Source organism: Podarcis erhardii, assembly GCF_964252035.2.
Source record: "Podarcis erhardii genome assembly, chromosome: 12".
NCBI lineage: Eukaryota > Metazoa > Chordata > Lepidosauria > Squamata > Lacertidae > Podarcis > Podarcis erhardii.
Window position 1 is genome coordinate 38,379,846 of NC_138513.1, and position 24,167 is coordinate 38,404,012.

Consider the following 24,167-nt stretch of genomic DNA (forward strand, 5'->3'; position numbering starts at 1 on the left):
CTGCAGGTGCTCCACCCTCAGCCCCATCAGAGGAAGCTGAGGTTGCCTCTGGGTCTGGTAACCCTTCAGCCTCTCCTGAGCTGCAGAGGCTCAGGGCAGAGAGGCGGAGGGAACTAAGTTCCCGCAGGAGGAGTGCTCGCCTCCAGGTCAGGAGAGGCGAGTCACCTGAGGATCAGGGCCGCCCTATGTCTCGGGGGAGATAAAAGCCAGCCAGCCCCAGTCCCAGGTTGCGGGAGCAACATCGTTGGTTGTCAGTTCCAGCCTGATCCCTGAGCTGCTTCCCTGCTGGAGCTCCTGACCTCACCCGATGCCCTGCCCTGCACCCAGCTTCGACTTCTACCTTCACTTTGCACCATCAACCTCGGACTGGACTCAGACCTCGCCTCTCAGTTAGCCTCTGGGACCAGCACAAGGGCAGAGATCTGAGCATCCTAATCCCTGGTAGCACACCTTGTTTGGGGATATGGCTTGAATAATAAAAAAGATAGATGTGAGCTCTAGATGTTTTGGACTCCTACTTCCATGAGCCCCAGATAGTATGACCACCCCAAGAGCCAAGGATGATGTACGTCGTAGTGCAAAATATCTGGAGGGTACCAGGTTCAGGAAGGTTGTTAGATACTATTAAATACTGTTTGCCATCAGGTTTACAGGTGGCCTGAGATGGTTTTGGAAACACTATACCAAATGAGCAATGGGTACATGTATAACCACTCTCTTTGTTTTATATATTTTATTTTTGAGTTATTAAATCTTCATCCGAGGATTGCAAGGCAGTTTACAGTGTAAAAACAGAAATGTGCATAACATAACATAACATAACATAACATAACATAACATAACATAACATAACATAACATAACATAACATAACATAACATAACATAACAATAACAAATGAAACAATAACACCCTACTGTTTATTGCAGCAGAAATGTCTCAGAAATTTTATTTACAGGGGTAAATAATGGTGAGCATGTTTTCAAATGGTTTCAACAGGGTGAAAATGGTGACAGTGGACTTGACGGGATCGATGGACAAGAGGTAACATTTGACAGACCATTTGATGGTGGATTTTTTGGGGGGGCGGGGTACAGTCTGCTTTCCTGGATGGTTCAAAGAAGTGTACTGCTTTTAAAAGGACTGCAAAAGTCAAACAATTGTCAAGTTACAAATCAATAATACTGAAATCTTGTGGATGTTTCAAAATGGTTTAAAGAGGACAGCAGACCTATAAACATTCCCCAGATGTTTTCGTAAACAGGCTTGTCTTTGCAGGGCTTTTAAAAAAAGGAACTTTTACTGTGGGACAGGGGAACAAACTCCAAAGGGCACTTTGACATCATGTGAAAGGGTATTTAAATAATTATGCACACATTTGTTTAAATAAATGTCACGAAACATTATTTTAATAGTAAACAATTGCCGTTTCAAGAAATTTGGCATTTGAAATTTAACCACAAATGTCCAGAACTGCAGAAGATTCCTCCCCATACATACTTCAGAATCTCACTCTGGAACAGGCTAATGATGTCTTCTTCCTCTGTTTGAAAGGAAGTTGACAACAGCGGGTTGGGAATTATAATAGGTTGTACCAAACCCATCCAGACCTACTGTATGTTTAGGTAAAGGTAAAGGGAACCCTGACCATTAGGTCCAGTCGTGGCCAACTCTGGGGTTGCGGCACTCATCTCGCTTTATTGGCCGAGGGAGCCGGCGTACAGCTCCCGGGTCATGTGGCCAGCATGACTAAGCCACTTCTGGCAAACCAGAGCAGCGCACGGAAATGCCGTTTACCTTCCCGCCGGAGTGGTACCTATTTATCTACTTGCACTTTGAGGTGCTTTTGAACTGCTAGGTTGGCAGGAGCAGGGACCCAGCAATGGCAGCTCACCCCGTTGTGGGGTTTGAATCGCCGACCTTCTGATCGGCAAGCCCTAGGCTCTGTGGTTTAACCCACAGCGCCACCTGCGTCTCTTGTATGTTTAGCCACCCATCAACTCTGTGTTACCATACTTGTTCGTGCTTTGTCCAGTAGAAGATTTTTGCATCATGCCAGAAGTGATAGGCAACAGCTGGCAAAGAGGCACAGACACAGAAAAACCTAATTCACTCCAGTGTGGGAGATGGGGCAATTCAGCAAATTACTTGCTGCAGTTCACACAATTCAACCGCAAATGCGCCATTCCCCCTGGAAAGACACAATCCTTGTCATCTTAAGGTGATGTCAGGGAACTGCCATCGGAGAGTCAGGTGGTGGAAGGGCTCAAAGAGGCTAAGAGACCCTCGGATGCTGAGGAAGGAACCAGCAGGGGGAGAGGGAGAGTTCCTGCAGAAACTCAGTCGGAGGAATGGCTCCAAGATACTTCCAGTGAGAACAGCGGGGAGGGCTCAGGACCTCCGTTGGGGACGCCTACTCCGCGCAGGAAACTGTCATGCAGAGAATCCAGAAGGAGAGTTTCCGTCAAGGAACTCTTATGTTGGTGTAAATTCCGGAAGCGCCCACTGACGGATTCTGCCAGCGATTGAGGTAGCCATGCACCCATGGCTCCGCGGACTGGGAGAGTTTAGAAACTGATTGCAAAGCTTTGAGGGCTTAAACGCTTACGCACGAGCAGCCCCCTTATCCCATTACAGGTACAATGCGATACGATACGATACCTTTATTGTCACTGTTCCATACAGAACAACGAAATTGAAAAATCTACATTCAGACATTCAAAACCCAACAAGCCTGCTATCCCTGCTATCCCAACCTGGTTAGCCCCCTAAAAACTCTGACACCCCATTTTTAAATACAATATACTCCCATACAGACTCCTTACAGTGCGTTTAAAACCAAAATCGCATTTGGGTAGAAACTGTTTCTCAGGCAGCTAGTCCTAGTCTTTATAACCCTGTACCTTCTTCCAGAAGGCAGAAGCTGAAGGAGATCATTTCTAGGTTGCGTACTATCCTGTGCTATCTCTGCCGCTTTCTTATGGCACCTGGAAGCATAGATTTGATCTAAGGTGGGAAGAGTGCACCCAATTATTCTCTCCGCAGTCTTTACAACCCTGGACAGCATTGCTTTTCCCCTGACCGTGCAGCTCCCAAACCACACACACAGACCATAAGTTAATATACTCTCCACAGTACAATGGTAAAATGCCATCAACAGGTCCTTTGAGAGATTGTTTTTCTGGAGGATTCTCTGGTATTAAGGTATTTTGCTGCAGCTTGCTGAAATCCGTTCTGTATGTCTGTCAACATTTGGCATTATGCACCTCACCTGAACACCAATTTCTGTGTAGTTTAATCAGCAAGTGTGCCCTGATTTCCAGATTCCCTTGAAGTATCAGGTTTGATTAAGCCATAGGTTCCAGGGTTTGCTTATAACGGGACAGCAACTCCCAAATGACAGTCTGAATCTGAACAGTTGCTAAATCTACATTTTGATTTCCCTAAATGCAAACCGGGATCAAGCGGAATTAAAAGTGTGCTTGGTGGGGTTTTTTGGTGGTATTCATGGCTTGGGGGGGGGAATAATAGAGTTGAAGGGACCACAAGGATCATCTAGTCCAACCCCCTGCAATGCAGGAATCTTTCTTCAACCACAGGGCTCAAACCCATGAGATTAAGACTCTCGTGCTGTGTCTACTGAGCTATTCCAGGAGCTTCCCTTTTGCTTTATATGTTTAAATGCCTTTATATGTCTTCTAAAAGTCTGGAGACTCTGCCTGAGATTTCTATGACAAGCATATTGCACAAGATTACTGAGTTGTACTTCTTTTTCTTTTGGGGTTCTAGGGAGAACGAGGAATTCCTGGATCACATGGACCAAAGGGCAGCTCAGGACGAAGGGTAAAGATAATTCTATATTTTAACTGTTGGCAAAAGGCACTAGGGATGTTCAAACTTCTTTACGTTCAACAAAGGTACGACCTGTGTACCAGTGTACTCAGATAGTTGAGCTGTATGCTTACTTGTATATTTATTCACATGCGACACCCAACAATTGTACATTCCATGTACCTGTGCACACAACTGTTGAGCTGCACAAATAAATACAGTGGTGCCTCGCAAGACGAAATTAATCCGTTCCATGAGGCTCTTCATATAGCAGTTTTTTTGTCTTGCAAAGCAAGCCCATTGACAGCTTAGTGGATTAGTGCTATTAGTGGTTTAGCGGCTTTCAGCGATCAGCTGTTAAGCGGCTTATCAGCGGATCAGCTGATAAGCGGCTTAGCGGCTTAGGAAAAGGGGGGGAAAGGGGGGAAAACCCGCAGGAACTCGCAAGACATTTTCGTCTTGCGAAGCAAGCCCATAGGGAAATTCGTTTTGCGAAGCGCCTCCAAAACGGAAAACCCTTTCGTCTAGCGGGTTTTCCGTCTTGCGAGGCGCCACTGTAAGTGTTTGTTGTTTCACACAAACACTTGTAGATGTGTAGAGAGATGTGTAGATGTGCACCTCTGTGTACGGTTGCCTTGCCTATAAGTCAGAGCCTCTGAACCGTTGGAAATGGCTCTGAACTGTCTAATGACCAAGGCCCCATTCGTACTATACCATAAACTCTAACAGTTCTCTGATGAAAATAGGGACTTCCTATTCCACCACCAACATCATCGTTTTACTATTCATACCCCACCCACTTGACTGGGTTGCCCCAACCACTCTGGGTGGCTTCCAAGTTGTATAAAAACATAATACAACATTAAACATTTTTAAAAAAACTTTTCTATACAGGGCTACCTTCAGATGGCTCTGGGATCGGATAACTCCATACCCTTCATCATTTCTCTGACGAAAATAGGGACTTCCTAAGGAAAAGTTGAACATTCTGGGATTAAATCAGAAACTGGGACAGCTTCTTTAAATCTGAATCTTTTTCTGGAAAATAGGGACACTTGGAGGGTCTGCTATACGTTCGAAGCACTATCATATGCTTTAAACAGACATGATTCCCCTCTAAGAATCCTGGGAACTGTAGACTTCTTAGGACACAACTATTTCCTTTACCAAGCTGCAGGTTCGAGAGTTACCTAGGAAGAGGGTTTGACTATTAAGCCATTCTAAGAACTGTAACTCTGCAAGGGCAGTAGGGGTCACCTAACAACTGTTAGCACCCTAAACAAACGAGTTTCAGGATTCTTTGGTGGAAGCCATTACCATTACTGTGTTATTGTACTGCTTTAAACATCTACTGCAGATAGGACCTAAGTTTGGAATATATATCTAATTCACAGGAAATGGAACTGAAGTTAGTCAGCATTTCTTCTGCCCCATCCAGTAGAAAGATAAATGTACTTAATCCCACTGCAGTTAGTCAGCATAAGACTGCTTAACTCAGTCAGCGGCCCTCATCATTCTGAAATAAGGCCTGAGGAGGTAAAGATTGCATTTGATAAGGTGAGGTGGTACATAACATTTTAACTGCTGTTTGTCTTTTTTTTTTCTGGCTGAAGGGTAGAAAAGGCCCCAGAGGAGAGCCTGGTGAGCATGGAGAGCCTGGTGTAAGAGGAGACAATGTGAGTAATGATGGCTGCTGTTATTTTTTAATCGAAAATCTACGCATTTATCTGATTTATATCCCACCTTTCTCAAAGAACTAGCTGCTTCCAGTTCTGGCCTTTGCAGCTCTTGACAGCCTTTCCCTCACCCCAAAATTTGTTGTGGCTGGACTAGGCTCTGCTAGAGAAGGGGTCTGCTGGATCAGGCTGAAAGGCCTATCAAGTCCAGCATCTGATTCTCATAGTGGCCAACCAGAGGCTGTGCTTTGAGAAGATCCATTTTGCCTTGTTAGAAGTTACAAGAAAGTGGACACAATCTGCTGTTCTACTATTGGCACAGAACACAAATACATTTCTAAAAGGGATATGACATGGACATTATTTTAGATTTAAAATGTTTTTCAACCTCTCTGACGTCTTTGCCTTATGAAACTTATATCCAATCATCAAGTCATCCACTCAGATTGCCTGCCTGAGTTCATTGCCAGATGATTCCTTTCATTTCTTCATGGAACAATTTTTGATTGCAGGCCTATATTTCAACTTAAAATGAATGTTGATGTTGGTCACCCATCCCCCCCCCCAGCTATGCTAGCATAGCATAAAGATAAGGGTAAAGGTAAAGGGACCCCTGACCGACTCTGGGGTTGTGGCGCTCATCTCGCTTTATTGGCCGAGGGAGCCAGCGTACAGCTTCCGGGTCATGTGGCCAGCATGACCAAGCCGCTTCTGGCGAACCAGAGCAGCGCACGGAAATGCCGTTTACCTTCCCGCCGGAGCGGTACCTATTTATCTACTTGCACTTTGACGTGCTTTCGAACTGCTAGGTTGGCAGGAGCAGGGACGGAGCAACGGGAACTCACCCCATCGCGGGGATTCAAACCGCCGACCTTCTGATTGGCAAGTCCTAGGCTCTGTGGTTTAACCCACAGCACCACCCTTCCCTGGAAACACTTAAGTGTGTATTTCTTTGTTTCAGGGGGTTCCTGGAATGGACAACAATGTCTTTGGTCCAGCTGGTGCAAAAGGAATCATGGGGCGGCAGGTATCCAGACATCTAGAAATCGTTAAGAACAAACTAATGTGCATATTTAGAAATATCTGAAAAGAGAAGTCATCATTTTTGAAAGATTGAATGTTGATAGCTTCTTTCATTGAAACAGGGATTTATTTATTAATTCACTAATATTTATTAATATTTATCTTGGGGGCGAAAACCCCACCAAAGTCTTGCCAGCTTGGATCCAGTTGACCTATTTTGCAACCTTAATCCTGACTACTGGAGAGGGAAGAGACACATGAACGCTGTGGATTTTGGCAGATCATTGGGGTGCAATGAAGACAAATGGGAGAAGACGCCTCTGACCATGTGCTTAGTTTGGAACTAGACAAGTCTCTATTGTTCTGTTCCATCAAAGTAAATACGATTTAGATACTTTGATTCAATTGGCTACGGTGAAACTGCTTACAAAGCAATGCCGTACCACAACGATTTGGATGTGTATGTTTGCCTTGAATTACATGTCAGTGTTCATCGCACATGTCTGGAGTATGTCAAAGGCACAAATGTAATTTAGTAATCTCACTGTGTTTTGCAGGGGGACCTGGGAACTGATGGCGTGCAAGGAGAACCAGGAGAGAAGGGTGCAAATGTAAGAGCAGCTGTAATAGAGAAGATGTAAATGCATAAAGGAAATGCTATGGCTCAGTTTACAGGGGACAAACTACTTCAAACCACCCCCTCAAAAAACCAGAACAGAATCCCCTAAGACAGTGTTTCCCAACCTTGTGCCTCCAGCTGTTTTTGAACTACAACTCCCATCATCCCTGACTAGCAAGACCAGTGGCAAGGGATGATGGGAATTGTAGTCTAAAAACAGCTGGAGGCACAAGGTTGGGAAACACTGCCCTAAGATTATGCTGCAATCCTGTACACACTTTTCTGCAACTAAGCTGTCAGGTGTGGAGAGTCTGACTTCACAGACAAGAATTAACAAGCACTTTATATTTTATAGACCTTTGTATTCAACCATCTGACTGCAAGCAAAAATCCACATCTCTCCACAAGGAGAGATAGGACCCACAAGCTACTCTAACTCCTCCCCCTTCCATCTCCCGCAACATCCTGGGCACCAATGGGAAGTTCCTCCTCTCTGCATTCTTTGTTCTCTAATACGGACAGACCTCCTAGTTCTTGGGGAGGGGGGTACCCCACACTCTGTAATGACATCTCTGCTGGCTGTTCCCTCCCTTCTGTTTCTCTGTCCATTATCTCGTAGCTAGGTAACTCCTGCCTAAGCTGCTCAGTGTTTGTGTCTCCCTCTGCTTCTGAAACCACTGGGAACAGTGAGGGTGGATCTCCCCCGCTCCTCCTCTTCAAAGAGGAGCTGATATGCCTGAGATTGCATTTCCCAATCCTCTGTTTCAGACCATTCCCTGACATAAACCCCGTTGAATTACTTTTGAATCAATTACGCATGGGCTTGTGCTGTAAGCCATAGGTAAAAGGTAAAGGTAAAGGGACCCCTGACCATTAGGTCCAGTCGTGGCCAACTCTGGGGTTGCAGCGCTCATCTTGCTTTATTGGCTGAGGGAGCCAGCGTACAGCTTCCAGGTCATGTGGCTAGCATGACTAAGCCGCTTCTGGCGAACCAGAGCAGCGCACGGAAACGCCGTTTACCTTCCCACCGGAGTGGTACCTATTTATCTACTTGCACTGTGACGTGCTTTTGAACTGCTAGGTTGGCAGGAGCAGGGACCAAGCAACGGGAGCTCACCCCATCATGGGGATTCGAACTGCCAACCTTCTGATTGACAAGTCCTAGGCTCTGTGGTTTAACCCACAGTGCCAATTGGGCCCAAATGCTACCCAGCATTGGTAGGCTGAGTTTATCAAAAAGTTGCCAACTCGTGGCCTACTGCAACCTGAGGCCTTTCACTGCTCATCTTAGACACTTTAGGAAATGTTTCTCTTTCATCTGCTGGTGACTTTTTGTTCCCCTATAAACTAACTTAGCTTCACTGCAAACTAGCTAGCCGTTTTTAACTCCTGGTGGTTTAAAATGCAGGGCTGATAGACAAAACACCTCTAAGTAAGCAGAGGTAGCGATCGTCCCATTGCGGAAGCTGGAGCAGCTGACTAGCCTCTTCATTGACTTGGAAGGGTCCGATGTAAGATGAATATTTCCCATAGGTGATATTCTACAGTTAGGGTGGCTATGCTTTACAGAGAACAGTCCTCCACTTGAAGGAGTCGCCTATTTGAAGGGCTGCCTGGTCCAAATCTGGTTTAAAGAACCATAATGAGGGAGAGCAGGAGTTACCCATCAAGAGCACCCGGACAGCAGATCAGCCACCCACGCTTGTCACCTACTGGCAGTCGTCCCCGTTAAAGAAGTACAGTGCATCTCAGTTTAAATAGTAGTAACTGGGGCATATCCAGCGCTGCTGTTCTGTTAGTGCATCAGACTTCTGCTTGTGCAACAGAATTTCCCCTCCTCTCCTCTGCGGCCTCCTCCTTGGGCACCCTCAAAATCTTCTCCAGGGAGCTGGAAGACCCTCTGGAGCAGTTTTGCAGGTATGCAGGGTGAGGAGAGGAAAGGGCACTTCTTCTGCATGATTGATACTCTGTACTTGCAAAGTTAGATACATATAACTTGGCATTTGCAAATTGTAATGCAAATGTATGTCATTTATTGCCCTCTTTTTTGGTGGTGGTGGTGGTGGGAAAATGCATTTCTTCTTTTTGGATGATGTATAAGTGGACATATAACGTGCCATTCTTTAAAACTTGTTTTAAAAACTGTTTCCTCCCCTTTCGTTTAGGGTCCCAATGGCCGCAGAGGTCGTCCTGGCTTAGAGGTCAGTAGCCACTGCACTCACATAATGTTGAATGTATTATTATTAGCTTTTGCCCCTTATTCCTGGAACGGATGCAGGAACTGGCGTTGCCATTCTGAATAGTGATGACTTGTGTTCCCTTCCTGTTCTGAAGCTGGAACTTCCTTGACTTGCGGGGCTAGAAATCGAAAGGAGAGCTGTGCCTTTCATGAAAACAAGGGCATTGTTTGTTCTTGATAATCCAGTGGCACAACTGATCAGTGGAAATTGATCAGGAAGACTGGAAGGACCACAGTTTGAAACATGCAGCAGTTTGAAAACTGCTGTTTCAAGATCTGAGTTTGTGGTTAATTCTTAATCCCGGTTTAGGCTTCATGGAATTTCTCAAATCCTCATCTAAGCTTGTGCATTATTATTTTTTAAAAATGTAAAAGGTAAAGGGACCCTTGACCATTAGATCCAGTTGTGGCTGACTCTGGGGTTGCGGCACTCATCTCGCTTTACTGGCCGAGGGAGCCAGCGTACAGCTTCAGAGTCATGTGGTCAGCATGACTAAGCCGCTTCTGGCGAACCAGAACAGCACACGGAAACGCCGTTTACCTTCCCACCAGAGCGGTATCTATTTATCTACTTGCACTTTGACGTGCTTTTGAACTGCTATGTTGGCAGGAGCAGGGACTGAGCAACAGGAGTTCACCCCGTCATGGGGATTCGAACCTCCTACCTTCTGATCGGCAAGTTCTAGGCTCTGTGGTTTAACCCACAGCGTCACCCGCGTCCCTTTTTAAATGTAGAAGTGTTCAAAATATCTCCCTCCCTAGACTTCCGGTCGGCGCCAGCGTTCAATGGCGGTCCTAGCCTCGAGCTCTGAGGCAGGACTGCTCCGTGAGTTCGGGTCTTACCCGCTATGGCAAGCGGGGGACCCCTAAAATCACAGGCGCTGAAGCCTGTGAGCAAGGAGATTCGGTGGGCACCTTTGCGCCCCCCGGTATCGTGAAAGAGCCTTTTTAAAGGCTCCGGAGCGGCATCGGGGCGAGCGCGGTGCTGAGGATCGCTACCCAGCTTGCGGAGTGAAGCCGCGTCGCCATTGACGGAGAGCGCCGATTCCTTTCTGAAATTAACGATTGGCAACAACAATACCCGTGAGTAAGAACGGAAAATTAAGGAAACGGGACTTTAAAAATTTAGAAGATTTGGCTGAAAACGGGAGACAAAATTAAGGAAGTCAGCCTCCCGGATCTGCATGAGTAACGGAGCAATGAAAAGACTGAGCTGTACTTAAAAGGAAAGTTATTTTGAACTTTACCAGACCAGACATCGAAAGGATCTCCCCCCTGTAGAGCAGGGGAAGGGGGGGGGAAACAGAATTAATATAACCTGTAAAAGAAAGAAAGAGTAATGAACGGGGAAGCTTCTGCTGCCGACACTTCTGGCCAGGCTGCCGGAGCAGCGATTGCCTAGAAAAGGAACTGTCAAATGAGCTGTCAAAAGATAGCGGTTACAAAATAAGATTTATTTGAAACATTTTAACGGGACTTTGGTGGATTACAGTTTTAATACTATAAAGTGCTACAAAGTAGGGACTTTTGGTTGGACTTGTGCCTTTGGAACTTTCCGTTTCTTTGTAGCTGTTACCTCTATTTGGACACAATTTCTCCCTCTAGAGGGCTTCAGTTGCATTACGGTGTATTCAGCGGGATTTTCCACTTGCAACTTTCCTGTGTGAATGACCTTGAGTTATGAGCAACCCGCAGGAAGAAATTTCAACAAGAAGTAAAACAAAGCAGGCTCAAAAACAAGCTCAAAAAAGAGGTTCTATATCAGGAGCAGCAGCTGCACAAGAGAAAACAACAGCAGCATCAATGGATTCAATGACACAGGCTCTGCTCAGAATAAATCAATCTTTAGAAGTACTTACTAAGCAGTCTGCAGAGCTTACTAAACAGTCTACAGAGAACTCTAAGAAACTGACGGAGCTGACAACAAGACTAGACTTGAACACAATGACAATATCATCTAATACAGACTCTATTAACCGTTTAATTCAAGAGACTACGGAAACAAGGAAAATAGCTGAGAGTGCCAGGACCACTGCTGAAGAAACCAAGGGAAAATTTGCGCCTATTGCAAAAAAAGTACATGAACATGATGCAGCTTTAGCCCTATTGGAATTGGAAAGGAAAAGTAAGAACCTGAAACTGAGATTGGTACCAGAAGAGGAAGAGGACAAGCTTGGGGAATTCCTTACAGATAAATTTCAAGACTTCTGGAATGACGAGCTAGATGGAGAGGAAGATGAATTTGTAATAACTACAGCCTTCCGGATTGGCAGGAAGCAAGGTAAGAAACCAAGAGATTGTTTAATCACCCTGAGATCAAAGGAACAAAGAGATAAAATATTGAACTTACATTTCCAGAAGGCCTTGGTCATTAAAAATTCTCAGATACAGATCTTCAAGGATATTCCTAAACACTTTTTGGAGGTTAGAATTCAATTTAAAGAATTAGTGGATCTACTTAAACAGAACAATATCCCATTCAGATGGGAATTCCCACAAGGGCTGTCCTTCAACTATAAAGGGAAGAAAATCAAAATAAAAACAAATCAGGATAAAGAACTCTTTCTGGAAAGAAACCTAGAGGACCTTCAGAAAGGAACTGTTAGCGAGAGGGAAATACCGGACATTTCAAACCTATCATTTGGATTGAACCAAGCACCGACCGAGGAGGAACAACAGCTTGGTGCAGTCGGTGGAAGAGGTACCCAGTGATAAAAATGTCTCTGCAACTCTTGAGTTGGAATTGTAATGGTCTAAACCATCCCCGAAAAAGGGGTCAAGTGTTTCATATTTTAAAGAAAGAACATTTAGATGTAATCTGTTTACAAGAAACCCACATTGCCAGGACACACAGAAAACTCTTAACAAATAAGAGATTAGGAATAGAATTTATTTCATCAGACAAAGTCAAGAAAAGAGGAGTAGTGATTTATGTTAAGGAAAAACTCGAGCCAAAAATGATCTTTAAGGACGAGCAAGGAAGATACCTGGCAGTGGAAATTCAAACTCATGGAGAAAAGATTTTGATTGTTGGAGTTTATGCACCAAATGAGGGGAAGGCTGAATTCTTCAAGAAGTTGCATGAGACTTTAATGGACTTTTTGGACTTCAAAATTATAATGATGGGCGATATGAATGGAGTTGTCTCCACAAACATGGACAAGGCCCAAAGACAAGTAATATCTAATGATGGAAGACTACCAAAGATTTTTTTTGAACTGACTGACACTATGGACCTGATTGACATTTGGAGAACTAGGAACCCTCTGGAAAGGGAGGGGACTTTTTTCTCTGAAGCAAAAATGACATGGACTAGAATCGACCAAATTTGGATTTCTAGTAATTTGGCATCAAGGGTTAAAAAAACAGAAATTTGCCCAAAAACCTGTTCCGACCATAATGCCGTGAAGATGGAAATGAAACTGACAACAGCTGGAACCTTTAGATGGAGAATGAATGACACTCTTTTTGGAGATGAAGAAATTTGTAAAAAGGCCCAAAAGACACTTAAAGACTACTTCGAGATTAACCTGAGATCAGATGTCGAAAAAAGAGTAATTTGGGACGCAAGCAAAGCCGTGATGCGTGGCTTCCTAATACAACAGAATTCAATAAAGAGGAAAAAACAGAATGAGAGGAAAGAGAAAATTTGGAACCTAATAAAAGAAGGGGAGAAGAAACTGAGATCTAAGCCTAACTCACATGAGATTTTAAGAGAAATAAAGTTTTATCAAACACAATATATGGAACTGATGAATCAGGAAATAGAATGGAAAATAAAACAAATGAAGCAAAAGACCTTTGAGTCGGCAGATAAATGTGGGAAGCTACTGTCATGGCAATTGAAAAAGAGACAAAAGCTGAATACGGTGACATCACTCGAAGTAGATGGGAAGTTTATTAATAAACCAAATGAGATAAGTAACTGTTTTCAAAGTTTTTTCAAGAAATTGTACAAACAAGGGCCAAAAAATGAACAAGAGATAGAAGAATTTATTGAAAAATACGGCCTACCAAAAATTTCGGAAAAAAACAGAAGGAGTTTGAATGAGAAAATTACAGACCAAGAAATAGAGAGTGCCATCCAGGATATGCAACTAGGGAAATCACCAGGACCAGATGGACTAACTGCGAAATACTATAAAGCACTGAAGGAATGGCTAGTACAACCATTGAAAGAAGTTTGTAACCAAATCTTGGAGGGGAAAAAGGCTCCCGAATCGTGGAAGGAAGCATTCATCTCACTTATACCGAAGACAGAAACTGAGAAACATCAAGTTAAGAACTACCGCCCTATATCACTTCTGAATGTGGATTATAAAATTTTTGCAGACATTTTAGCAAAAAGATTTTAAAAAGTTTTGTTAGAGGAGATTCACAGGGACCAAACAGGCTTTCTACCAGGTAGACAATTGTCAGACAATGTGAGGAACATTATAGACATTTTAGAACTCCTGGAAACTGACATAAATAGAAAAGCTGTGTTGATTTTTGTGGACGCAGAGAAAGCCTTTGACAACATTTGCTGGAGTTTTATGAAGAGGAATCTCCAAGGGATGGGGGTAGGCAAAAATTTTGAAAATGGTATAGGTGCAATATATTCTGAGCAAAAGGCTAAACTAATTGTAAATGGTATGGTTATGGACGAGATTCCAATAGAGAAAGGGACACGACAGGGATGCCCAATATCCCCTCTATTGTTTATATCGGTACTGGAGGTTTTCCTGAACATGATTAGAAGGGACCAGCTGGTTAAAGGAATACAGGTCGGAACTAAACAATATAAGTTAAGAGCATTTGCAGATGATCTAGTTTTGACATTACAACAGCCAGAAGCCAGTACAAAAAGAGTTTTGGAACTAATTGAAATATTTGGTCAAGTAGCAGGTTTTAAATTAAACAAACATAAGACAAAGGTGTTGGAAAAAAATCTAACGATGGGGGGAAAAGATAGTTTCCAAAGAGAAACCGGTTTGGAAATTGCAAAAAGAGTAAAATATCTGGGGGTGAACTTAACATCTAAGAATGTGAACTTATTTAAAGATAATTATGAGAAATGTTGGTTGGAAGTGAAGAAAGATTTCGACATATGGTCTAGGCTGAGACTTTCCTTGTTAGGCCGAATTGCTGTCATCAAGATGAATGTATTGCCGAGATTGTTATTTCTGTTCCAGACATTGCAAATTTTAGACAAGATGGATTGTTTCAAGAAGTGGCAGAAAGATATATCTAAACTTGTCTGGCAGGGCAAAAAACCCAGAATAAATTTTAAGATTCTGACCGATGCAAAGGATAGAGGGGGCTTTGCCCTGCCGGACTTAAAACTTTACTATGAAGCAGCAGCTTTTTGCTGGCTGAAACCATGGCTACTTCTTGAGAATACAGATATTCTGGATCTGGAAGGTTATGATAATAACTTTGGTTGGCATGCATATTTATGGTATGACAAGGTAAAGGTACATAGAAACTTTAAAAACCATATTGTCAGGAAAGCACTGTACAATGTATGGAATCGATATAAAGATTTGTTAGAGAGTAAAACCCCCAGGTGGTTAAAACAAAAAAAAATTCCTTCCAGTAGCACCTTAAAGACCAACTAAGTCAGTTCTTGGTATGAGCTTTCGTGTGCATGCACACTTCTTCAATGGAAGCCAAGGCGGTAAAAAGATTGAACATGGACTCAGATTGGCCAAAATATTGTGAAATTATAGAATATGATGGTGAAAACCTGAAACTACAGAGTTTTGAGAAATTGAAACCTAAAGTCCGAGACTGGTTACATTATTACCAGATTAATGAAACCTTTAAGCAGGACAGGAAACTAGGATTTCAGAAGGAGAGGTCAAAGTTAGAAACAGAATTGCTAGAACCCAATACTAAGAATTTGTCTAGAATGTATAATTTGCTGCTAAAATGGAACACACAGGATGAAACGGTTAAATCAGCTATGATTAAGTGGGCACAAGATATTGGTCATGATATTATGTTTGCTGACTGGGAGCAGTTATGGACCACAGGTATTAAATTTGCGGCATGTAGTGCCTTGAAAGAGAATATAATGAAAATGATCTATAGGTGGTACATGACCCCAGTCAAGCTTGCAAAGATATATCATCTGCCCAATAACAATTGCTGGAAGTGTAATGAATGTGAAGGAACTTTTTATCATCTTTGGTGGACCTGCCCGAAGATTAAGGCCTACTGGGAAATGATCTATAATGAAATTAAGAAAATCCTTAAGTGGACATTTGTAAAGAAACCAGAGGCTTTTCTCTTGGGCATGGTAGGCCAAATGGTTCCAAAGAAAGATAGAACATTCTTTATGTACGCAACAACAGCAGCAAGAATTCTTTTGGCGAAGTATTGGAAGACTAAAGAATTACCTACTCTGGAAGAATGGCAGACCAAGGTGACTGAATTTATGGGACTGGCAGAGATGACCGGCAGAATCCATGACCAGAGGAGAGAGACAGTGGAAGAAGACTGGAAAAAATTCAAAATCTATCTTAAAAATTGTTGTAAAATCTCGGAATGTTAAGATGTCAAGGGATTGGATATAAAGAATTACAGCTGTAAAAATTGAAATTTTTAAAAAAAGCTTTAAAGAGAATTAAATATAAAAAGGGATGAAGGATTGCTAAAAAATTTTAAAATAAGGATGCAGTGAAGGGGAGGTTTGGGGAAGTCGTGTTATGTTTGCCTGTTTTTTGTTTATGTTGTAAAATTAATAAAAATTATTTTTTAAAAAAACAAAACAAAATATCTCCCTCCCTATATATAGCAAATGCATGGAGGGAGTAGCAAGAGGAGTGTCCGCTAGCAAACCTCTGATGGCTGCGTGTCTTCTGATGCTGCTTCCCAGCGTCTGTGTGCTGAGTCAAACATCACAGGGAGGAGGCATGCTATGCAAATGCAGCTGAACCAGGCTAGCCAACATTCACCAACATTCGGTTCACTGGGCGGATGTCAAGTATGGGTCTGGGAAGTGTGTGGGTATCGGGGTGCTCCTGCTGCCCCCTCTGTGCATTGGCTATAAATGTGAGAAGCTCTTGCAATCTGGGGCATAGAGTGGGAGGGTACCAGGGGGGCTGTGTCCCAGGGTGCAAAATTTTTGAGTGGGCATGAATCAGGCTGCATTGACCGGCCAAGCTCTCCCCTGCATGGGCAGGAAGGCAGCTCAACGCTGCCCTGTTTTGCTCTGGTAGGAGTGGGGTCACTCCAGCAGTGTTGCCGGTGAGGCCTGGGCTGGCGTTCCCCCACCCAGCAAAATTGCTCATCCCGGGTGCCAGCAACTGATGCTATGCCACTGCTTGCAAACAAGCCATGAAGCTGGATGGGTGGCCTTGAGCCACTCACTACATTTCAGCCTAACTTACTTGGCAGGGCTATAATGAGACCCCCTGATCTCCTTGGGCTGAATTAATAAATCACAATTTGAAACTTTTCTTTTCTTCCAAAGGCAGCCTGTCACTGACTAGCAGTTCCTCAGGAATTTTGCCCAGTCTGCCTATGTGGACCAGCATGCAGTTATCATTCAGCCTTTGCATTTCTTTTGCTTTTGTGATACATTTCTTGATTCAAATGCACCAACACGCATATAAGAATGTGCATTTACAGAAATGTCTATATGCCAGAAAGGGTATTTTAGGATTGTTGTTGTTTAGTCGTTTAGTCGTGTCCGACTCTTCATGACCCCATGGACCAGAGCACGCCAGGCACTCCTGTCTTCCACTGCCTCCCGCAGTTTGGTCAAACTCATGCTGGTAGCTTCGAGAACACTGTCCAACCATCTCGTCCTCTGTCGTCCCCTTCTCCTTGTGCCCTCCATCTTTCCCAACATCAGGGTCTTTTCCAGGGAGTCTTCTCTTCTCATGAGGTGGCCAAGGTATTGGAGTCTCAGCTTCAGGATCTGTCCTTCCAGTGAGCACTCAGGGCTGATTTCCTTCAGAATGGAGAGGTTTGATATTCTTGCAGTCCATGGGACTCTCAAGAGTCTCCTCCAGCACCATAATTCAAAAGCATCAATTCTTCGGCGATCACCCTTCTTTATGGTCCAGCTCTCACTTCCATACATCACTACTGGGAAAACCAGTAAAATTTTAGGGTAAAATGCCCTAAAATGCTTTTGCAGAACGATGTGGAAACGGGGTGTAAAAGATGAATGAATGCAGGTGACATTGACATAAATAAAACAAATCCCTCTCTTCCTAAGCTCTGTTGCATTTAAGCCACGCTTACAGGTTTCCCGGGCCTTTTGGCTGGTCCCTGTTGCAAATGGAATGCTAGACTGAATAATCATTGGGTCTGCTCCAGCCAGACTCATCTTATGTTCTTCATTTTCGCAGTGGGATGAAGGGAGTTTGGCCTCAAAATGAAATGTCGCTTGCCCAAAGTTTACACATCTCTTACACACCTGCTTCTGCCAACTTTACAACACCAGCTTCTTTGTAAGATGTTTTCTTTGCAGTGTCAATTTTACTTTGGAGCCGTAGAGGGCCCTGCAGGCTTTGGCTTGTATCTGAATTTACTTCTCCCCATCCTGCCACAAACACACGTTTAAATTGTCACAGCAGACCGCTTTTCTGTCCAAAGTTGAGCATTACTCAGCAATGCTTTCTTTATTTCCTTACAAACCCCATGCCGGTTAATGATTGCCTTAGGTGTCAATAAATGTTTTCTCGGATTACAGCTCCTCCTGGTAATTTTTCTTTTGTCACCAAACTAAAGCTTTGGAAACAGCTCCCATCATTTTTGCTCCAGGGATTCAGGCAAAAAGCGCCAGTTGAACTACCTGATGTTTCGAAAGTGTGGTAATTATGGGTCTGTTTGCTTTGCTTTTTCCATCTCTTTGTCAGAAAGGAAAAATTAGACCAAGGGGGTCAGCATCGTCCTCCTCCATGATACTTAAGTACCTTCATTCACATCCCTAAGGCCCAACCCATGATGAATGTATGAACACTCTTAGCAACAGAGGGCCCATCATCTGTTAAGCCTGGCACCCTGCATGGCTGGGCAGCCCTAGTCCCCCAGGTTTGTTAACATGTGTCCTCATCTCTCCAGGCCACGCAGTTTGGATCCACCATTTAGTTTTCCCACAATGCCTAGGAATGATGCTTTGGTCAGGACACTGTGGGAAGTTAAAATGGCAGCAATGGATGGTAGCAATGCTTCTACACATGAATCAGCTGGGGCCACCAACTCTACAGAGGAGACAAGTACTTATATTTATGGACATATTTATAATTCTCAACTTTAGTCAAAATATAACAATGCAGGATACAACATATAAGAATAAAATCAACCAAAGTATCCATAAAAACTTCAAAAAATTAACAAAAAAGTCATATTGAAAACAATACTGTCTAAACAATATAGTTTTCGACAGTGGCATGTTGTTGCTGTTTTGTTGTCGAGGTTGTGGTTGACTGTGCGTGAGATCAAGTTTCTGCTAGTTAATATCTGGGCAGAAACTGCATTTCACTCTCACAGAATGCTGCAGGTCAGAAATGTGTGTCTCCTTTAGTACTTTTCTCTTCTCTTTGACAGGGCCTAAAAGGAAATGAAGGCGACCCAGGTCTTCCTGGTGAAATGGGGCTACAAGGAAACCAGGTAATATAAATCTGTGTTCTGTTGCCGTGCTTACAGGGGTGTCTTGTCAGAGCTAAATTCTGCATATTGCAATGACTGACTCTGCAGGTTGTGAATCGAAACAGGTAGGATTTGTTTCCAGTAGCCATTGTGTATTGAAGCGGTTGCATCAACAGGCCAGAGCCACTAAAATAAGGCTGCATCTGGGGCTTGGTCAACATGCATCAAAAAACTATTGTATTCTGTTAGGGAACTGCCATCGGCTAAGGGGGGAGAGGGGAAACGCCAGATGGATTACAGAGACCCTCCCCAAAGATCGTGGGAAGCAGCTCCTCCTCAGCGGAGGAGAGTAACCACGCCTCCAGTGGAGAGGAGCTTCAGGGCTCGGAGGAGGCGAGGCGGTGCCAGGACACTTTGCCTGGGCAAAGCAGGGAGGGGAGAGGCCCTCCGTTACCCACGCCTTCCTTGCGCAGTAAGTTTTCGCGCCGAGAGGGGAGGCGCAGACTGGGCGTCAAGAAACCACCGTATTTTCGCTCTATAAGATGCACCAGACCACAAGACGCACCTAGTTTTTGGAGGAGGAAAACAAGGGAAAAAAATATTCTGAATCTCAGAAGCCAGAACAGCAAGAGGGATCGCTGCGCAGTGAAAGCAGCAATCCCTCTTGCTGTTCTGGCTTCTGGGATAGCTGCGCAGCGTGCATTCGCTCCATAAGACGCACACACATTTCCCCTTACTTTTTAGGAGGGGAAAAGTGAGTCTTATAGAGCAAAAAATACGGTACTTTGCTGGGGAAGGTTTAAGGACCGCCCACTCACGGATACTGCCAGTGAATGAGCCAGCCATGGGAGAGTGGTGCTCTGGACAGATAAAGTTTATTTTGGCATCAAAATCAAGGCTTCACAGCCGAGCAGGGAGGCATTTGCCTGCTTACTCTTGAGTAACCCCTTGGAAGCCTAACATATTCCTTTGTCTCCTGTGTCACTCAGGGTACACCAGGTTTACGAGGAATACCTGGACCTCGAGGACTTCAAGGCTTTCCAGGACCCCAAGTATGTCTTAAAATGATATGTCTTACTTCGCCAGTCTTTTTGAGTCCATGGGAACATTTGCAAAATGGAGAAACTGTTGTGGGCACCACAGACATAACCAATCGCACGCCACTACCTATTCTGCTGCTGGCTTCAAGAGAAAGCTTCCCGCAAGCCTAATTTCAGCAGGGAGAAACCGTGTGGGCCCCAAGCGAAGGCCACTCGCCTCTTATACATTTCCCAGATATTTCTCTGCACAAGTGTTTTGTTCCTAGTCGCGGGTTTTGTAGTCTATACTTTACAACTGTAGTAGAGCATCCTGACTTGGCTTATGCACTGTAGCATGGGTTTTTAATTTTGAGCTATGCAAAAGTATGGAGAGCGCCTTTGAGCCTGAATTTTGCTCGTGTTCATTGATGATGATGCCCAACTGACTGGGTTGCCCCTGCCACTCTGGGCACTCCAATGATTTATATGTGCATTTCAGCCAATGCGTGTTTAAATTTGCAAGCTGCTTCTAGGGTTATTTGCAGAAATCCCTGTTCCTAGTTTTCCCTTTTCCTCCATTCATCCAGACTTCTGAGTCATGTCAGCTCCCGGCATCTCCAAAGCTTTCCTCTGAAATGACTTTCTCACTTCTACTTTCTCTGAACAAGTAAAATCCCTCCAAATACGACTTTGGGACCTCACGTTGCCTATTCATCTGTTCAGCTGCATTCTATCATAAGATGCGGACTGACGCTTTTAAAAGAAATAAATGCCTTTAGTGTATATATGTCTACAGTTCTATGATTCTATGTCTGCCCTTTCTTCCGTAGTAGTTGAACAGATGTCATTTAGGACTGCTGAAACCTGGATGGGATTATAGAGAAAACACAAAAGCTATTTAACTGGCTGCCAATGATTGCTGTGGTTTTCTTAATGTGACTTTCGATATGTGTTTCTGATTGGAGGGTAGTCAAGGAATCGGTGGCGCGCCTGGCTCCATAGGGAAAGAAGGACCTAGAGGTCAGAAGGTAAGAACTGATTCCAACAGTACCTTTTGTGATTCGACAAAGTGTCTAAACACGTTTCTTCCGAAGTAAAACGCAGCCTTCGTTTTGTCCAGTATAAAGAACAGCTCTATGTAGCAATTGAGCAGGGCTGTAAATATTTTTGTACTTTTATACTCGGTACAAAATGTATCTGGAGCTGGTCCTTTGGAACGTGTGAGTCCACTTTTGTATTGACTGGCTGCTGCCTATTTGTCTTGCAATTCAAAGCACTAGTTAACCCCTTGATGAATGGCCTAAATCAGGGGCCGTTAACTTTTGGGGGCTGGTGGGCACATATGGAATTTTGAGAAAATTCCATGGGCCCCAGTCACAAAATGGCCACCGTGGGATGTGTGGCATATCACAAAACGGTGGCTGTTAGGAGGAAGAAGAAGAAGAAGAGAAGGATGAGTTTGGACTTGATATCCCACCTTTCACTCCCTTTAAGGAGTCTCAAAGCAGCTAACAATCTTCTTTCCCTTCCTCCCCCACAACAAACACTCTGTAAGGTGAGTGAGGCTGAGAGACTTCAAAGAAGTGTGACTGGCCCAAGGTCACCCAGCAGCTGCATGTGGAGGAGCGGAGATGCGAACCCGGTTCACCAGATTACTAGTCCACCACTCTTAACCACGCTGGCGTTGGGGCGTTGTATGACGCAAAATGTCAGAGCAGAAAAAGAAACAGCAACACAGAACAGTATGGGAAGGCTCCCTGTTATGCCAATAAAGGCTGAATGAATGAATGAAAAAAGCTACCACCACACCACGCTGGCATTGGTGGGCACCCTTGTGCCCATGGGTGCCAAGCTGGCAACCCCTGCCTTAAATGACTTGGGAGGAGGTCAGAATACTTAAAAGGGCTGCCCTCTTCTCCTAAGATCAGCAGAAGAGGGTGTGTGTGTGTGTGTGTGCTGCCACTCTGTTGGCTTTGCCTGGCATTGGTGGCACCTACTGTTTACCTCCCTGCCTTCTGCCCTGTTCAGTCCCCTGCTCAAACTCACTAAAATTCTCTGGAATGAAAAAGCTGTTGGTTGCTATCTTTACTTCAAATGGCTCACCGAGTTGTTGTGGAGTTCATGATGGTGATCACCCATATCTAACATAGGGGATGATATTTTAAAATAAAATAACTCTTACAGATAGTCTATTATTTGGTACCACCTGCCATTTAAAATAAGTTAGGGTTGCCATATGCCCGATTTTTCCTGAGACCCCAAACAGCGAAATTAGTACACAGGGAATTTTTTTGAAAAATCAGCAAAATGTCAGAACCAGGAAGCTCAACAACCTTTGGGGCGATTCCCCCCCCCCCAAATGTGTCCAGATTTTTACTACTTGAAATGTGGCAACCCTAAATAAGTTCCATAGACTTCTCTGGCCTTTTCCTCATGGGGAAACTTGAGGCCTAGTTTTTCTATAGGTGGGTACTAGGTTGAGGTGCTAACATGCCCCTTCACACATGTCTGAACATTTCACCCAAAGCTTCATCAACTCTAATGGTAACCAGTGTTTCATATAATCAGCAGTCTGTCAGGGAGAAGGCTAAGCTAGAAGCCTTCTGTCTGAAATCTAGTTTTCTATGTAAAGGGGATTATTTTGTTTGGAGGAGCTACCCATTATGGAAGCCCCCACTTTCAGTCTGTCGCGGTACAGACAGTCCTGAGTTTGCTGCCTCATCGAGAGCTAGACTATAGACACCAAAACAATAAAATTGGTCTGAACTATTGGTCCATATTTAATGGTTAATCTCTGTTTTGTACTGTGTGAAAGGGAGAACATGGTGATCTTGGAGAAAAAGGCCTACAAGGGCTACCAGGACCAAGAGGCTTGACTGTGAGTTTTGCCTTTCTGATTCTGAGTCTTGACGTTTGTGACTGAATTTCTCTTCGCCTCTGAAAAAGAACGGTTGCTCCGTTTGATTTTCCTTCATCCTTTTTCTTCCTCTACTGGAAAGTCCTGTGTCTGTCCATCTTTCTGTCTGTTCCCTACACATTTGGAAACCTCTTGAGATATCATTGGCAAACTTGGCACGACGGTTCCCAAGATGGAGGAGCTTTATAAAAAAAATCCATCAGCCGCCATCTTGAATCCAGATGGCAGACCAAAACATTCTAAACTGCACCAATGTGGACACTTCTTAAGATATCACTGCCAGATTTGGCACAATGGTTCACAAGAGTAAAACCGCAACAAGTAACTTGTCCTGTAGAAGATGTGCCAAGGAAACAGTTTGTGGGTTTCTTGCCAAGATGCCAGTCATTTCTTCTCAACAGTGCTGTATTTATGTATAGGCTGAAGCCTAGGGCCTCTAAATCTAGGGGGCCTCTCCAGCCTGCCTGCTCCCCAATGGGCAGTCTCCCGTCTCCCAAAATTGCAAACCCAAGACTTTATGCGAGGCCAGGCAACTCAGTCCTCTGAATCTAGGGGGCCTCACCAGCTTGATCTCTCCCCAGTGCCACAGTCTCCCCTCTCCCAAAATTGTAAACCCAAGACTTCATGCAAGGGCAGGGCAACTCAGGCCCAGCAACTATGAGACTTAGGGCTAGCCAGTGGGGCCCAATTTGAAGCAGTGGGGCGCAACTTGAATTTGTTTTTGTAGGGCCCCAGTTCACAGCCAAAGTCTGCAAAATCTTATAGATATAAATAAAATCCATCTAGATTGCCCTGGTGCGGGGTCCCCCTTAGGAGCGGCATGCAGGGCCCAATTTGGCCCAATTGCTCCAATTGCCTTAAGGTCAGCTCTGATGAGACTGTGCAGGGGTTGGACTGACAAGCCCTGCACCTTCTAGGTCCCTGGTGTCACTATTCAGAGTACAGACTCAAGGACTTGTTATGGAAATAAAGGGGAGGCACTTATTAGAAATCAGTTTTGTCACCTCCCCCCCCAACCCCTGGAATGATGAGCCCAGCCACCTTTTATTCACAGTTGCGTAAGCACTACACTACAGCATGGCCATAAACCTGTATGTTCAACAGCTGAAATATACACCCAATATGTAGCAATGGAGATTTATGTTACTTCTTTATGCTTTATGTGTTTTATGAACGGACTCTGTATTTTGTGAATTACCTAAGAGCCACCAATAGGGAGCTCTAGAATCCGACAGATAACCAACTGGGTTCTACCA

General features: G+C 44.1%; 1 protein-coding gene across 2 annotated transcripts in view; it reads left to right on the forward strand.

The window, feature by feature from the left end:
* LOC309352995 (collagen alpha-4(VI) chain-like) overlaps positions 1-24,167 on the forward strand; it is a 120,185-nt gene that overhangs the window by 63,172 nt on the left and 32,846 nt on the right. For both annotated transcript variants that reach the window (XM_081881822.1, XM_081881823.1), the window contains 10 exons: positions 999-1,043; positions 3,789-3,842; positions 5,444-5,506; positions 6,468-6,533; positions 7,087-7,140; positions 9,314-9,349; positions 18,934-18,996; positions 19,965-20,027; positions 20,960-21,022; positions 22,810-22,872. In XM_081881822.1, the coding sequence (XP_081737948.1) occupies positions 999-1,043; positions 3,789-3,842; positions 5,444-5,506; positions 6,468-6,533; positions 7,087-7,140; positions 9,314-9,349; positions 18,934-18,996; positions 19,965-20,027; positions 20,960-21,022; positions 22,810-22,872 (570 nt within the window). The remainder of the gene's footprint in view (positions 1-998; positions 1,044-3,788; positions 3,843-5,443; positions 5,507-6,467; positions 6,534-7,086; positions 7,141-9,313; positions 9,350-18,933; positions 18,997-19,964; positions 20,028-20,959; positions 21,023-22,809; positions 22,873-24,167) is intronic.